This window comes from Hypomesus nipponensis, chromosome 27 (assembly GCF_054491055.1).
Source record: "Hypomesus nipponensis isolate SF chromosome 27, ASM5449105v1, whole genome shotgun sequence".
In the NCBI taxonomy this organism is placed as follows: Eukaryota; Metazoa; Chordata; class Actinopteri; order Osmeriformes; family Osmeridae; genus Hypomesus; species Hypomesus nipponensis.
The window spans coordinates 9404959-9422916 of record NC_140387.1 but is presented as its reverse complement, the minus strand read 5'-3'; the positions used below and the strand labels follow the sequence as shown (position 1 = coordinate 9422916).

Here is a 17958-nt window from a genome sequence, read left to right as displayed (position 1 = left end):
ACCCTTATTAGAAGTTAGGAAGAGCATGATATGGAGAAGAGAGCTGTCTGTGAATTATTGTCTATCTCTATCAATCTGTTTGTTACAGAATGTAAATTTGGCTACACTTGGAGTTTAAAGTGTTATAATGGTATCATACAGTGACTGGAACAACACATTTTCTCTCTCGCAATGTATTTTTATTTCTTTCTCTCATTCAATTCCTCTCTTCAAGAGAGCACAGTGGCAGAGTTGAAATATGCATTGAAATTAACTTTGTTGCTTAGACAGCTTTGGGCTGGCACACAGAGCCAAGCACCTACCTGCCCAACAAAGCCTAGTGCTGGGCCAGCCAGGCCAGCACCCGCAGTCTCTGACAAACAAAAGACAGACAATCAGAACCATCCCTTAAGGACTGCTGGTTCTGTGTGTTCTGTTTTACTACTGAGGGTCTTACACATGTACACGTGTTTACACATAAGACACCAGATGGCCGACAAGGTCTGTGCTGCTTGTTTAGGGCCCCCGGCATCCCTGAATATACTCACAGCAGAGGCACTTCCATGATCAGGTGGACCAGGTTGCACATCAGCTCTTCCAGAAGGTCCTCATTTCCTGTATCTAAAGAGATTGAGTGGAGGAGGGAAAGGTGAACGTAAAGAGAAAGGGCAAGGAAAGTGAAGAGGGAGGATGGGAGAGAAAGAAAAAAACATATAACATCCAATATAATTCTGAGATGTGGTTTGCTAGCAACAAGTATTTCCGATGTTCTAGTTTAAAGTGGCAGAGCACAGCTACTGTGGCTCATCCAACTATGAGAGCCAGGGTCCAGCCCTTCTAATGTTGATGATATGGTGTTTTCCCACGTCTGATTACATCTGTGTCCTTGGGCCAAAAATAGACCCCCACAGTAAAGCAGGTAGGGAAAATGAGATGACTAAACTAATACAAAAACTGAATTCAGATGGCTGCAGTTCCAGCTCCTTGGGCTCTGTAATGTTGTCATGAATAGCAGAGATGGTGCTCACCGCAGGTGCCTGGTGCCCTCTCCCGGCAGGACAGCTGAAAGTGCAGGTCTACTTCACACATCTCCCGGATGAAGACTTTGAGCAGGCATCGGATCATGAACAAGGCATTGTGAGCTTGCCAGATAAACAGCTGACTTTAATGGGATAAAAAGAACATTCACACAACTAAAGTAGAGACAATTACAAAACTGTTGAAAGCATATATCAGGTGGGTATATGAGACCCACTGTACACACACCAACCAAATATTTCTGTGACTGACAGTACACAAGTGCACTCTGATCTGGGGGTAACTTAAGAAACTTCTTATGCTGAAAAAGGACTTAATTACTGACAGACATGATGGTTAGTTGGCTCTCTTACCCTAGCTTTGCTCTCTTCCTGAGAGACACACACACACAGCCTTGATGTCCCTACAATGACATTGTGGGCCCCATCTTGCACCCAGCGCAAATGACTTTGTCAACGACTTAAGTGTTTTCATTACGAGTTTGCACTTGACGCAAAGCGGACTTTTCCCTCCACAGACGCACATTATTAAATTAGGGATTTGCGCTCCCGGGGGCAGTTCAGCGAAATAGAAGGTGTGTTCCGGCACAAACGTTCCCTGGTGCCATTTTGCAGTTTCAGAAAAACAAATCCGCCACAGATCAGGAAAAGCGTAGTCTAAAACCAATGGCGCGTTATTCAGATGCTATTTTAAGGGCACAAGCTTGGCCCTTGCACACTGCTGGCGAGGCCAGGGTCTTGTTCCTGCAAAGCTACGTTACATTGTTTTGATTTATTGTATGGCTGTTACATTTCTTTCATGTCAATTATTAAAACGATTTTCATGAGGAATCTATGTATGTGAACTTGACTTGTAATAATTGTGGCAATTTCCTCCCACGCCTGTTTAACCAAAGCTTTGGGTGGGTTTCTTCTCCCATCACAATCAGAATCAGAATTCGGTTTATTCGCCATGTGTGTTACACAAACACAGAATTTACTGTGGCAGGAAGGTGCAAACAATAAACATTTACAGGTCTTAAATTAAGTAAAAAAGTACAATGGTTAAAATAATAGAACTAAAGAACTAAATATAACAATTTAAAAAATAAAATATATATAAAAATAAGAATTTGAATAAGCAGCATGAGTGGGCAACTTAGTGCAATGTGAAAGCTGCTCCGCCTTTTCCATACAATGTCATATTTTACGGCCCTGACTAGAACGTCAGTCTCCTCGGCTGTGTACTGCTCCTTGCGTGCGCCTGGCAAATCCGCCGTTATAATAGCAATCTGTCATGGAACAAGCGTGCCTGCTTTTAAAGGGAATGTGAGATGACGCTCTGATTGCATGTTTATTGCATGTTATGCCCAAACCAGACCCATTAGTAATGTAGCTACTTCAGACCAACCCATTTTAGATTTGCGACAGGTGCAAAGTCATTTATCCCGCCGGTATAGTCGCAACAGCGCCGGAGTCCCGCCCACAAACTTACTTGTGCTTTGTGTTTTGATACTTGCGTTTCAGATCGTTAAAATAGGGCCCTGTTGCTCAGCATAGTTTAGCAACAACAACCAAATTGCAAAACACCACACACAGGTGGCATTATGCAAGCTTTGTTTAGTTCAGAGTAAACAAGCAAAACCGTCATAATGATAGTTTTTTTCTTTACGGTAATTTTGAGATTTTTTTTTTTTTTTAAGCAGTGTTTACACACACATTGTGTTTACACACACAATTCAGTTGCATCAACCTATTCATGTTTTTAAGGGACTTCAAGGGACTTACTAACCAGACATTGTTTTCGCATACTCACTCTTGGCATTCTGTTGATATTTTTAACTCTTTGGTTCTCCCGAGGAAGATTCTTATGAGTGCACCCAAGTTTCCAGTTCTGGGGTTATTCTCGACTGTGAAAAAAGGAACAAGGTGCAATATAAGAGATAAGATGCCACCACAAGAGAATATAGAATGACTATAATTTTCTACAGACTTTTAAGACTTATGGCATAAAGGGCCTCAGGAGCCACTGAAATGTAGTACAATCCTCAAAAACATCTAACCTCAAAGCCTGTTGTGAGATCTCAGTCTAAAGTCTGCTGTCATACAAAGCACCATTTCTCAAACTTTTAGTATTAATTATTGTTAATTTTCCTATACCATGGGGTGGGAAAAGTTAAATAGCTATTAACAAATAGTTTAAAGGCCCATACAGCATAACTGTTAGCTTTACCTATGTGCAGAGTGATTCTGTTTAAAGTTGAAAATAAGCCAATCATTGGCTAGTGCATGTTGTGGTGTTGGGTTAGTACATGTGGTTATTGTAACAAATGATAAAAGTAAAAGAAAAACACCCGTCTAAAACATCTATTCTATAATTGTCTCATTCTCTTAAATGTAGTAATAAATTCAAGATTAAGTTTAAGTTGTTAATGACCTAGGGCTTAAAGCACAAATCCACACACAAGCTACAGTACCAAGCAGTGAAGAGACAAAGGAGGCATGTATACTTAGGATCTTGGCCAGGGGAATGACAGCTTCTTCCAATAGCTTGGAGTTCCCACTGAAGAAGAGGCATAAAGACAGACAGAATGAAAAAGAGATACAAGAGCAGTGCACAGGGAGAGGGAGAAGATTCTCTTCATGAGCAAAAGTCTATGACACCCCTGGTGTGTAGGTAGGATATTGTAAACTATCATTTGACACAAGCACTAGAAAACTGAGCCCTAAAGTTGACATGTCTAGGCCTGTCATGATAATTATATTATCGATTTCACTTCTGCCATTTTTGCAGACCTCAATATTACCCATTGAGTAATACATGTTTATTTAGAAAATAATTAAATACAATTCTAGTTGCATTCTTTCAGTCGTCTAGATTTTCAACCACTGTGCCACAAATTTCACTTAGTCTTAAAATTAGGGCGGTCAAGCGATTAAAATATTTAATCGCGATGAATCGCATTATTTCACATGATTAATCGTGATTAATCGCAATTAATTGCAAACTATTTAATCTGTTAAAATGTTACCCCAAGAAATTATAAAAAAAAAAAAAAACATTAACAGGGTGTACTTCAAATAGGCCTAACTGGATGATAATGTCCATATAACAAGTTCAGATGGAACACAACTTTAATTGTGAGGGAGTTTTATTCACTCACAAACTATACTGCTGTAGCTATAATAACATCCACAAAATTTGACTTCTGGAAAATAAATACATTTAAGACATGTCTCATAGCCTACTACGATATCTTGCTCCATAATATTCAAATCTCACGCAAACATACTTCAGATACTTAAGCAACCACAGACTGACCTAAATATTGATACAGGAGCGAACGCTGTTGCTGCCACTGCTACAGGGCTAACACAGCTGCTGCTAGCAGTCTGCTTTGCTTGCATCCGATAGTTTAGGCTGGAAGTACTCCGGTGATAACAAAACTCAGCCTGACAATCAGTACACACAGCCATAGTTTTGTCAACCGAGCTGTCTCGCAGCTTCTTGAATTAGAACTTCCCATCTAAAAGCCCTCTCTCCATCATTCAGCTAACGTCGGCAGTCAAAGTCATGTGACAACAGGTGATTCCCAGGGTCAAAAAGAAACTTGCGTTAACGACACAATTTTTTTTTGTCGCGTTAAAGTGAGATTACAGCCCTACTTAAAATGATTTTTTAAATTTAAACATTTATTAATTATTATCTGCAAATAATATGCCATTGTCGAGTGTCTGTGCTGTAATATAGTGACTGGCAGAGTAATGTAATATTCGTCCAGGTGGCAGCAATTGCCTTCTTCCTTCTTAGAGACATTTACATTTATGCATTTAGCAGACGCTTTTATCCAAAGCGACTTCCAAGAAAGAGCTTTACAAAAGAGCATAGGTCACTGATCATAACAACGCGGTAGTCCCAAACACTGCAAGCAGCCAAAACATGAAGCATACATTGTGAAAAACTAAACAAGTGCCAAAGGGAAGACCCATAAGAGCATGCAGTTACAAATTAAAACAACATGAACCCCAAAAAGTGCAAGACTGTACCTGTAGAAGAACAATCAACAGTAAAATATTTCACAGCGAGTACAAGAGTTCAAGAGTTAACTTCGTTATAACTAACCTACAAGAGCAACAAGTCTCTCAATAAGAGTCATTGTGATCCTGGACAAGAGAATGAGTGACGCATGTGACAGGTCATGGTCACAGTGATGGAGAAGTTTTTTAAAGGAAAAATGCAAACCCCAAACTGGGCCCTGGACAAGATTCTGACCCAGGAGAAGGCCCTAGTATGAGTGGTGGTAAAAAGAAAACAAAGATGGTGAGCTCAATGAGGCAATACAGCGAAAGCTGTCTTTCGTTCGGATTTACTTTCAACGGGGGAGAGATGACACCGACTCCATTATGCTTGGTGTGTGGCGAGAATATGTCCAACAGCGCCATGGAGCCAAGCAAGCTTTATCGCCATCTCCAAACAAAAAACCTGTCGCTTCAAAGCAAGCCGATGGACTATTTTGTTCGCTTGCGTGAAAACAGAGAAACAAGCAACTTTTATGAGAAAAACCAAAGGTAAATCAGAAAGCCCTCAAAAGTTACCTAGTTGCTGAACTTGTAGCTCAATCAAAGGGTCCCACACTGTGGCAGAGACATTAATACTACCTGCCTGCAAAGCCATTTTCAACAAGATGCTAGGCCCTGATGCGGTTAAAGACATATTTAAGTCCCGCTCTCAGATAACACAATTGCCAGACATGTCTACAGACATCAAAAGTCAAGTTGTGGAAAAGATACGCATCAGGAGGAAACAAGATGAGTCTACGGATATTAGTGGACATGCTCAGCTCTTGTCCAATGTGCGTTTTGTGTATGGAGATGCCATTAAAGAAAACGTCCTATTTTGCAAGGCACTGCCAGAAAAAACAATAGGAGAGGACATTTCTCGGGTCACATTGGAATATCTTGACCAGGGAGGACTTACGTGGGAAAATTGCACAACTATTTGCACTGATGGAGCTGCAGCCATGGTCGGGCGCACCAAAGGCTTTGTTAGCAGAGTGAAGGAAAGATCTTATTGTTACGCACTGTTTTTTGCACCGTGAGGCCCTTGTTGTAAATACTTTTCCAGCAGAACTAGTTCCTATGTTGGATGATGTTGTGCACATAGTGAACTTTGTAAAGACACAACCTTTGAAAAGTTGTATATTTGCATCTTTGTGTGAGGAAATGGGAGCGGAGCATAAAGCCTTATTGCTCCTTACAGAGGTCCAATGGTTGTCGCGCGGCAAGGTACTGGCCCGTGTGTATGAACTGCGGTAGGAACTTAAAGGGTTTCTGACAAATGAGAGTTCCAATTACTCAAATTTGTTTGCAAGTGATGAGTGGTGTGCAAAGCTGGCATACCTGGCAGATATATTTCATCATCTGAATGAACTGAACACACAGATGCAAGGCCAAAATGAAAACCTGCTTACAAGCACAGATAAAATAAATGGATTCAGTTTAAAAGGTGCACCTCTGGCAACAACATGTGCAAAGTGCCAACTTTGAGATGTTCCCACTCACTGAGAAATGGCAAGATCACACTGCTGCACTTTGCGAGGTAATAGGTAAACATTTGAAAACTCTTGAGGAGAAGTTGTCATTTTATTTCTCTTCAGCCTCCACTGAATGCATTGACTGGGTTATGGACCCATACAGCTCAGCATCCGTTGTTGGAAAGGAAATGACTTTACCGGAGCAGGAGGAACTAACTGAACTGCAACAAGATCGTGGTTTAAAGCTATTGGCCATTCTGGCCAATAAAGCTGTTTTGACATTACTCCAATTTTCCAAAATATATGTGTGAGCTGAGCTAAGCTTAACTGCAATCAAAACTAAAAACAGAGAGAGAGCTGTTGAAGAAGAGCTTCTTGTGTCTTTCTTCAATTCCTGCCAGGATATCGGCCCAGGTTTCACACTGAGTATAAATACATTGAGAAAATATATTGTAATTATATATACTATATTAGGCTACAGAGTGTAATTTTGTAAAATGTTTCCAATGTAAAAAATGTGCCATGGCTCAAGAAATGTTGAAAAACGCTGGTCTAGTCTGCTCTCTGTTTATAGATCTTCCACACACATAGAGCAGACAGCAACAGTTGAAGACAAACTTGTTACTTTTCCGATGACTGCGTAACTCCAGCCAGAAAGTTTGAAAGAATACATTCAAATGGACTTGGTTTCAAACCGCATTCCACAGCTCTGGTGTTGAATTTGTGACACGTTCTGGTGAAAAGGGTCCGTTGTCAGCCAAGGTAATTTCTCTTTTTTTTTTTTTTTACATTTTGAAAGTGCACATTGTAAGATTTCAAATGATGTGTCATACATTGAAATCTGAAAATTGTTGAAGAAAATACGCATATCTGAATGTTGATAATAGGCCTGAAACGATTTGTCAACATTATCGGCCCAAATTTTATTTGGACAAATATTTCTGTTGTCAACTACTCGTTTGATCTCACATGACCCATTTTAAGTGCCTGCAATAACGCAATTTGATCAGTGTGGCGCTTTAGCGCTAGACTGTAACTGTGGCATCAGATTTGTGTCAAAAGTCAAGAGCGCATAGATTATTTCACAAGCTAAAATATAAACTTTTCACTCACAAAATATAAATATTTGTGCACAAATTCAACAACTGAGAGTTGTACAGGTAGCTGGGAGAGAGTGCTTGACACACTCTCATAGAATCACTCTGCTCGTCCGCTGTGAAATTCTTGTGTTGTATGAGAGTTTTGCTCTCGCACTTGTGTGCACTTGATTTCTTGTACCTTGAATGATACTTGAGTTATATACTACACCAGACAGTGGATGGAACAATGGCGGCGACACCTGGGGCCAGTATTTCAAAACTTGTAATCCAGATCAGAATCATCCGGATAACCAAATCCCCCTGTCGTCAACCACGGATCATCCTGATCCATCACGGTATTTCAAAACTTTGCCGGATTGGATCAGAGTGATCCTGATACCGGCAGATTGGGATGTCCAAATCCGTCACGCCCCCTGGATCACAGATAGAAACAGGAAATGGAGCGAACATTTTACCAAAAAAAGGAGAAGTTGGCATAACTAATTGTCTCTAAATGTAAGTATAATCTTGGTCAGTGTTAATGCGTCCTAAGACTAGATGAAAGGCAATCATTATATTGAGTTAACAAATTACGTAAATTATCGCAAAGTTGAAAGAAGAGCTCGGCGAAGTCAATTAAAGCCGAGTTCGCGCTAATGCGAGCTAACCCTGCTCCATTGACTTCAGTGTTAAGGACCAAACAGTCGTTTTTATTTTAAGTCTCCACCTTCGGTGTTTCAGTGAGTGCTGTCGGCGTTTTTGCTCCGCAGCTTCACTCTTTGAAAACCAACCAATCAGCGCGCAGCTCATCTAAATGAGCATACCATAAAAGGAGAAAAGCTAGCCTTTTTTCCCGGGAACAAATCAGAGGATCTATGAGGGGGCATAGAACAGCACCCGGGCCATTTTCAACCCAACCAATGTTACATACCCTATTCGGAGACCTTAAGAAACAGTGTGAAATACCCCAAAAACCCAGTCAATCACCCCTTTAATGGACAAGTAACACTGCGCTTGATGACTGTCTACCAACTCAGATACCAACTCAGATACCAACCTAATACTGTACAAAACAGTTCAAAAGTGCAAAAAGATTTGCAGGAGCAGAACGAGATTTGCTGGAGCAGAAATAGTTATGCATCCGTAAAAAAGTGTTGTATTATGCAAATTATGACAACTGACAACCACTTTTTCTGCGACTGCAAATCATTTTCTGCGACTGAAAATTATTATTGACCCCAATTTGACTCCAGACAATTTCCCCAGAAATTGTACCCTCTCTAGTTACATTAATAATTGCATTGCAGGTCAATATAAGGTGTGCCCCTAAAGTTTCTGCTTGCTCTCCTAACATTTTCATTCAGGGGCTACTGTGCTCCTAGTAAAAAAGGTTAGTCTGGAGCCCTGGATAGCCTTTTCCAGTCGTTTGAAGAATTCAAACAAAAGTTCTATTTGACGGATAAAGCTGAATTCTGGAAATATTTACAGCTCAGGAGCAGTGCAACTAGTCTTAACATCTCACTCGATAATGACACAAACAAGCTTCTCTGCTATTTGAAGTTGCCTGAGCTTGTCCGTAATGCCTCTGTTTTTTTTTTATCAAGGCAGATAGTTTGTATGGTCATTCTAATCACTTGAGGATAATATGGGAGAGGGACTTGAACTCAAACATTGAGGAAAAGGCATGGGAAAATGTGGCTTCCAAAGCAGGGTTCACACATTGTAAGGTTATTGACTGGTATTATTATACACCGGTCAAACTTCATAAAATTGGATTAATGAAGGACAATCTGTGTTGAAAGTGTATGAACGTCACAGGTTCCTACCTCCATCTTTTGTGGGATTGTGCCCTGGTCTTTCCTTTTTGGAAACAAATCATTAAAACTATTGGCAGATTGGTTAGCCACACCGTTGACAGAGTCTCCCCAGCTGTGTCTCCTTGGGGTTAGGCCAAAGGCAGCCACACCCAATAACAAAAAGTAGAAACGCAATAGGCGGCTTCGCTACTTGGCCCCCAATAATAATAATAATAATAATAATAAGAAGAGGTAGAAACACAATAGGTGGCTTCGAAGCTTTGCTGCTTGGCCCCTAAGAACAGTCCCTGCCCATGCTTTCATCTCCTTTTATGAGGCCTACCTTATCAGAATACATATATATAAATATGCATAAATGGTTTGGCCTACCATTTGCAAAATAGTTGTAACTATTAAAAAGTAATATAATATGATTTGTTTCGCTCATGTGTGAACATGCAAAATGTTTATTAGTTATGTTTATCTGGCTTAAAATCTCTTTAATCTATGCACTTTATGATTACAATTATTGTTCCCGTTATGTCATGACATAAGAGTTGCGCTTACCAGTCAACACACAAACGCCCATGTGATGCTAATGCACTTCATAGAATTAATTTAAATGCTTTCATCATTTTGCACGTAATTATATACTATATATAAACTATACATATTTTTCTAGACATAACTTATTAAGGCTATATAACCTTTGTCTGAATGACAGACTTGTGCAATGTAACCCTTGCGACATCTGCTGATAGAAAGGCGAATTGCAGCCTTGAAAGGCAGGGGGGAAAATGGTTGAATTAAACCAAAAGATGAGGAAAATAGCCTTAAATTAGCTTTCCCCCCCAAAAAATTGAACATTTTTAATACTGGGTGATGAAACACACATCTATTAAAAGTCAAGCCGGGCCGGTTGCACAAAAAACACCTTAAGTTTTTTCCTTAACTATGACACTTAAGGGGTAAATGTTTCCTGAGCTAAGGGATTTACTTGTGTTGCACAGAATCCCTTAATATAAATGATTTCGTTAGCTAAGGTGAAATGTTAAGTGTAAGACCAAGATAAGGAGAAAACCTTAAATACTTAAGGGAACATTTAAGGAAACCTTAAGGAAAAGACTAGTGGTGGGCCGTTATTGGCGATAACGTGCTGCGTTAACGTGAGACTTTTATTGTGCAATAAAAAAAAATATCGCCGTTAATCTATTCTCAAAGTTGGGTTGGGAGCTGGGTCTATACTACGCAAGCTATGAAGACTTTCACCTTGATATTTTAGCGCAGATGTATACCTAGCCGAATTACACTGTAGGGGGTGAGAACGAGTCTTCTAACCTGTGTGTATGCCTTGTGTATGAAAACACCACATCAAACGTGACGTGCTAACATATTTGCAGCTATGAAACCGCCGGGTTTGCATCAGGGAAAATGTATTTTTAAAAAGCTTCCCAATGGAAACCTTGACAAGACTAAGGTTGTTTGCACCCGCGATGCGGAATAAGTTTACTGTACGAGTTCTTCCAGTCTCAAATACCACCTGAATGCAAAGGATCTAGCCTGACATTGTCATACTCATAATTCTAGTCAGAATATGAGTCTGAAAACTCTCCGTTGGGCTGTGACTATGGGGCGTGTTTCAACCGAACTTGTAAAACAAATGCCTCTTCGCTCAATTGGATGGACCTACAACCAGAGCAACGTAATATGTTGTTTGTTGAAAACTAATTCAACCCAAGGGCTCCTTCATGACGTTGTTGATAACGTTACTGTTGATCATCTGTCCATCATCGTATAAAGCCCGCCCTGGCAATTTCATTGGTCCGTCCCGATCCTGGTTTTATGTAGTTGTTCCCAATACGAGACCCTCCAGACCCAACTTCCCAACCAAATTTTTTTGTGGGCGGGGAGAAGTTGGGCTGGCAGCCAGGCTACAAAGCATCCCTTAGCTAATGCAGAAGATGCCAGGCCAAGCACTGATGTAGCGCAGGGGAAGAGTCGTTGTCAAACTCCTATGTTTGAGTGCAACCGAGGCAAGTCCGTCAGCACAGCTAACTAATCTCCTTGCTCACCTGGCTTGAGAAACCCATTCTCAAAGACTTACTTTTAGTCATTATTTGGGTAGCACACATATTCTGAATGCCTTCGCTGGAATTCAAATGAGCCATTTTAATCAAGATTAATTCCAAGATTACAATGAAATTCATCTAGATTAAAAAAATGAATCAATGCCCACCTCTAGAAAAGACTTAAGGGTGCTTTGTGTAACCAATTATACTTTAAGGAAACCTCTGACCTTAGGGAAAATCTTAACTTAAGGGGTTTTGTGCAACTTGCCCCAGGGTCCTGGAATTTGATAGAGTGCAAAGATCCCCTTTTGTCTTCTAGTGTAAAATTATATATTGTGAATATCATGTTTTTTGTATAATACACTTTACATTACACTATAGTCTTTGTTGCTATTTATCTATTGTTACATAGGATTCATTTTAGTATTCTACCTGCTGGTGGGGCTGATGAAGGTGAACGAGATGAGCTGGTTCCAGAACGGATCGTTCTCTGATATGGACTCTGTCCCGATGAGGGTTCTGAGGCTCTGGTTATCCGACAAGTCAGTGACTAGGCTAGTGTTGGCTCCCATCTCCCAGTTCAGCTTTCAGATGTTCCTCACTGCCTCATCTGGCTCCTAGACAGACAGGGTGCAGGGGTGATACAGACATATAGTAGATCATGTTGGATAAAGTTCTGAGGGTAGTCCAATGCTTTGTGCAATTGAACAGTACTGGCACCGAAACACCTATAATATAATATACAATATTATACTTTTATGAGTAACAAAAGCCAAACTCAAATGTATTGTTTCATGCTAAGCTATTGTTTAATAGCACACAATGGCTCTAGCCAGAACCACTGCTTGAGGAATAACTTGTAGTTTGTAGTTATATTTTCTTAAGATTTCATTAAATGAACCTGGGTTTCTACTAATAGGTAAAACTATCTACCTCTGTGAATACCGATTATGAAAGTGCTATAAGTTTACCCAGACCTTTTCTCAAAACCAACGTTTAACCTGATATGCAGATAGATCCAGTTGACCAAACCTTTGGATGAACAAACTCGAGAGTATCAACTTGGCCTTTGGCAATGACACTATAAGCTCGTTAGTATTATTAAGTCAGTAGTACTGTAGTTGGCTAAATAACAGCTATGAGATAAGTGGCGACGTTGCAGCCAAATACAGTAACATTACCATTAGGCTACACGTAGCTACACAAAATGTACAAGCTCGCTTGCTACTGTAGTTGGCTGTCTGAAGAGATGCTACCCTATTAGCAAGAACTGGCTAGTTTGTTGGCTAATAACAGTAGCTAACTAGCTAATAGTTTAGGTATGTTACATCAACCTAGCATAACATTTAGATAACTACAGTAGTCTAGTACTAAGATAGCTTGCTAGCACTAACTAGCGTAGCTAGTCTAAATCAGGCGCCAGCTCACCTGTCAAATGTCTCACTTCTATTATTTCGGCACGCTATCTCTCTCAGATGTTCCGAGTTATTTTATCACTCTAGGTCAAAATGCCACTTCCTAAAACAGACAAACTTTGGTAATTTTAGCAATTTGGTGGCAGACTTTTTGGACAACCAAATCGTGATCCACCACGTCGCCACCAACCTTTACGTGACCTGCGTGACGTCAGAAACAAAAGTGAAATATGAGTTTAATGGATATTAAAACATAATTAATAATCAGCTTCTTGTAAATGTTCCATTTTTTTATTAAAAAGCTAAATCGCTCTCGTCTCTTGCATGACAAGCAGATTGCTTGTGGTAGACGGCGCATGGACTATAATAGACGTAATCATCGTGACGTCACCCATTGGTTTGTGAAAGCCCGTTTTGGACTCCCACCAGAGAATGGCTGTTTATCAATCCACGTTTTTTTCCGTTCTTGTGTTCTTGCGAACTCGTTTGACGTCATCTTTCATTGCCCAAGTACGGTTCCAATCCAAAGAACACAAGTCCCCAAGAACGCCAAAAATACCCGGAAATGTTCTTGATCCGCCCCTTTTATCGAGGATGCATCAGATGGTGACTGACCAGCGAGAACGCTTCTGATTCCCCAGAAGTCATTGCAAGATGTCAAGCGAGGCGGACAAACCTCACAACTGCAATTTTTAACTTTTCATATTTCAGCTAAACGGTACTTGTAAATTAGCCTGGCTCTGCCCTCCTACCTACTTCTAGCTCAATTTGGATTTAGCTTCTGTACTAGGTCTGGGAGCTTGGCTCTTAAGTCGGTTTCCAGAAACACATTTTTTGTAGGTCCAATCAGCGAACAGAGGGAGTGGCTGAGAACGATGATGTTAATGTCGGGCACTAGTTTGAGTAGTTCACTAATGGCGGCGGAGAAAGATGCGAGTGAAACTATTCTGCGGTTGTGGCAACACTGCCGAATATCCATAGGTTAAAGCCGGAGCAAGAACATTCCTTGCTGAGTTTTGTTGGTGGCCATGATGTTGTGGCCCTCCTCCCCACGGGGTTCGGGAAAAGTTTGATTTTCCAGCTACGGCAGCTAGCTCCGTTACAGTAGTGGTGAAGGAGCTGGCTAAGCCGAACGCTTGCGATTGGTTATGGCAAATCAGAGTGGCTCTGGGCGGATCCAATAGTTTTAAACTTCAACAGAGGACCCGTCTTCAAGGAAGTTAATGTTTGTCAATGGAGAGATCCCAGACCCTCTGAACAAATGAAATGTATGAGGGTCTGGTTAGGACCAGGCTACTTGTAAATCTGCATCTGAATTAAAATGTGACGAGAAATAGGCAGTGTAGTCGCTGAAAATGTTCTTATTTTATTGATGAAACACTTAATTTGTAAATTTGCTCCGACTTTTTGATAACCTAGTTAACATTAGGTATTGTAAGTTAGCAAGGGCTACAGAAAAGGTAAAATTACAGGTAGAGGGACCATATTTTAGCTCTGTTATCTAGTTTTTGTAGTTAGTCAGGGTTATCATAATGCTGCGAGTCCAGGAAAACCCCACCCATCTCAATTCATTCTCCGTCCTTGCGACCTTGCAAGACCATTCTCGCAAGGACGCTTGCAAGAACGTTCTTCAAAAGAATGTACTTGCGTTCTCAGCGTTCTTCGGATTGATAAACAGCTCATGTCTAATATAGAGAGAACAGCCACTCTCGGGAAACATCCGGGTTCTGAACTGGTTGAAGTTCCATGTGATGGCGCTAACGAGCAAGTGCAGAATGAATGGAGGTCTATGGAGCAGTACCCCTCAAAATCCACTTTTCTCAGGATATATTTTTTTGTCTAGTAATTTGAATTCTGAATTCAAAAGGGGAGGCAAAAAAGTCACCTTTCCGTTCTAAAAAGCCTTTGAAAATGTCATTGACGTCATACACATCGTACGACCAGAGCTACAGCTTGACAGCAAGCTCTGGTTACTTCCACTTTTCTCTCGAGGCATCGGCAACACAGCTGACAGGTTCTCCCTGTCAATACACATGCTAGAAAGAGTTTTGGCTTGCTAATGTTGTTGCTAATGTTGCTAATGCTCTGACATTCTGGTTCTGCTTCGGATGCCATCAAGCGGGATCTCTGGTCGTACTCAGTCCTTCACTAACCGATCAGCATTCGTTAGCAGAATGCTAGCGTGTTATGGGCAACAACTACTTACCCTGTAAGAAATCGAAAGGACATAAGTACTCGTTCATTCAACTTTTGACGTGTAATCTAAAACTACAATCAAATCTGAGATTTATCAACGACAATCAGGCGAAATAGCCGTTTAGCTCCATAGACTCCCATTCATTTTGCACTCGACCGCGATCACTCCCAGTGGAACTCTGGTGGAACTGCAACAAAATTCGGTACAATGGGATTTAATAGGGAGTGGGCAGGCTCTCCTTAAACAGGCTCTGCTCCCACCCCTCGGCTTGAGGCAACGGTCCCAGTGGATGTAGGTGGTATTGCATTTCCGATTTGGTACCCGGCTCGTCTGGTCGATTTTATTCAACTAATTCCAATCAACTTATCCAAAACCATCTCCCCCAATCATTTTTGTTAGATTCTCGAACCTGGCTCATACTACTAGCTTTTTACTGGCTCATCTCCCTCCACTGGCTACCCATCACGGCCCGCATCAGATTAGAGGCCTTGGGACTGAACTTCCGAGCAGTGAACGGGACTGCACCCGACTACGTCAAGTCTCTTCTGCAGACCCCCGGTCTTCTTCAGACAACCGCCTGGTAGTCCCACCGCTCAAGACCGCCCGGTCCCAACACAAGCTCTTCTCCTGCCTGGCCCCCCAGTGGTGGAATCAACTCCCCACCTCCATCAGAGACACAGACTGTCTCTCCACCTTCAAGAAAAGGCTCAAGACGCACTTGTTCCAGGAGTACAACGGTACTTAGGAATGGTTTGCTGAACCCAATGCTAATTTCCTCAAGGATTACAATGACTCTTGCTTAGAGACTTGTTGCTCTTGTTGGTTAGTGGTAACTGATTTAAACTGTTGTATTTGCTGCGAAATATTCTATTTTAGTTCATCTTATTTTTAGGGTTTATCCTGTAGGAGGAAACCTATTGTTTTTGTTAGTATTCTTATTATTATTACGGTTCCTCCAGTAGGAGGAAACCTATTGTTTTTGTTAGTATTCCTATTATTATTATTTTTCTTCTCTGTTAAATGGCTATACATGCCTTATTCCTCATGGGGAACAAAAAACCCTCAAGAACCCATAAGGTCCGCCATGATAGATTTTGTTGTACTGTCCAAATTTAGTACAACCTTCAAAACCCTTCTCATGAACCATAGATCCAATCGACGTGAAATTTGTTACAGATGTGTAGAATACATGTTTTTATAAATTGTCAAATTGAATAAGAAATGCAATAATAAATGGCTGAAAGGGGTGTATTTATGTAAATGTACACATTGCCTCAATATCTTTGTGTCAATAAATCAAATATAATTTTGACTGATGGTTTTTCAAACCTAATAGGGTTCTGAAGTACCATAAACAATTTCACTTTGGTATGTCAATATATGATTGAATTCAATTAAATTGCTCCGCAGCACGCTCCAAATTCTCAGACTCATCCTGCCCCTTGACACTAGGATGACCACCTGTCGCGCTTAGCTTTGTGTCGCACAGCATTATCACCCCTTTTCCCACCAAGCCCCCACCCCTCGCCCCTCGGCTTGAAGCAACGGCCTCGGTGGATGTAGGTGGTATTAGGGCTGCAGGATTAATCACATTTTAATCACAATCACAATTTTAGCTTCCCACGATCAAATTCACGTGATCGAGCGATATTTAAAATGCGTCATTCCGTTTTAGAACGCTCCGCATCAAAGCAATTTTTTGCAAAGCTAATCTAGCGCTCCGTAAACCAATAGGTGTGTTCGACATCGGCTGCGGCTGCATGAAACAACAAGCCAGAGTTGCCGTTTGCAGTCGGGGAGGAGTTATAAACGTCTCTGTAAAGTCAGAAAATTTGTCATTTGATGTATTGGTCTATGATAAACTCTTTCTCCAATCTGTAGGCTGCAGCCGGCTGCGGTGCGGCATGGAGTTGAATACACCTAATGTCTGATCATGAGATGTTCCCTACTCCACGCAGCTTAGTTTCTAGATGTAGACGGTAGAGGACAGAGGCCCCGTCCACACTAGCCTGAGACATGTGAAAAGGCTGGGTTTGCGTAGTAAGACGGGGTCCACTGAGCTTTTCAGATACGATGACATTCAGTTGCTATGGCATTGGGGGTAGCTTTCGCTTTATAGCTATAATGTCAAGATGAACATGGAAGGTGAAAGAAATATGCTACTCACTCTATAATTTATTTACCAGTTTAGTTACTGTAGCCTACTTCAGGTACGAGTAGGCTTATTATCACTTATTCTAAAACTGGTTGTTCCCATCTTTGATTGTGATTGGCTATAGGCCTATTGCGTTCCATTCCGTTGTAAAATCCAGAAAAACCTTACAGGTTGTTCTCATAACATTCTTTAACATTCCAACTGCGCATCGAATATTTCAAATAAAACACTGCAAAGGTGTCCAACTGGCTGTTGTGGCAACGATTTATGTAGGAACTATACTTTGTAGTGGCGGAAGAATGACGGTTATTATTAAACTATTTTGTTTTTATTTATGAAACCATATCAAATATTTGTAGTAGCAGTTTTAGAAAACCAATCAGCCCTGCGAGTCCGTGTTTTGCGGACTACGCTTCGCGTCATGCCTAACATTGACATTGACATTTATTAATTTAGCAGACGCTTTTATCCAAAGCGACTTGCAAGAGAGAGCTTTACAAGTGCATAGGTCACTGATAATAACAACAAGATAGCCCCAAAGCATTGCGGGTAGCCAAGAACAAGAAGCACACATTGTGAACAACCAAAAAGTAAGTGCTAAAGGGAAGAAACCATAAGAGCATGTAGTTAAACAAGTTACAATTAAACAACATGAATCTCTAAGTGCAAGTGTACCTGTAGGAAAGCAGTCTTGAACCCCGATTGGTTGGGGTCACGC

The 17958-nt window shown here is 40.9% G+C and overlaps 1 protein-coding gene across 4 annotated transcripts in view; it reads right to left on the bottom strand.

Moving 5' to 3' along the window:
* The window catches only part of dym (dymeclin), a 73170-nt gene extending 59917 nt beyond the window's left edge, over positions 1–13253 (bottom strand). The window contains exons 1-7 of one of the 4 annotated variants that reach the window (XM_084693705.1): positions 13079–13252; positions 12902–12991; positions 11906–12090; positions 3506–3558; positions 2812–2905; positions 1008–1141; positions 528–600 (exon numbers count right to left, since the gene is read on the bottom strand). In XM_084693705.1, the coding sequence (XP_084549831.1) occupies positions 528–600; positions 1008–1141; positions 2812–2905; positions 3506–3558; positions 11906–12045 (494 nt within the window). In that variant the 5' untranslated portion in view covers positions 12046–12090; positions 12902–12991; positions 13079–13252. The other 3 variants (XM_084693706.1, XM_084693704.1, XM_084693707.1) reach the window with 3 other exon arrangements.
* Between the last annotated feature and the right edge of the window lie 4705 nt (positions 13254–17958).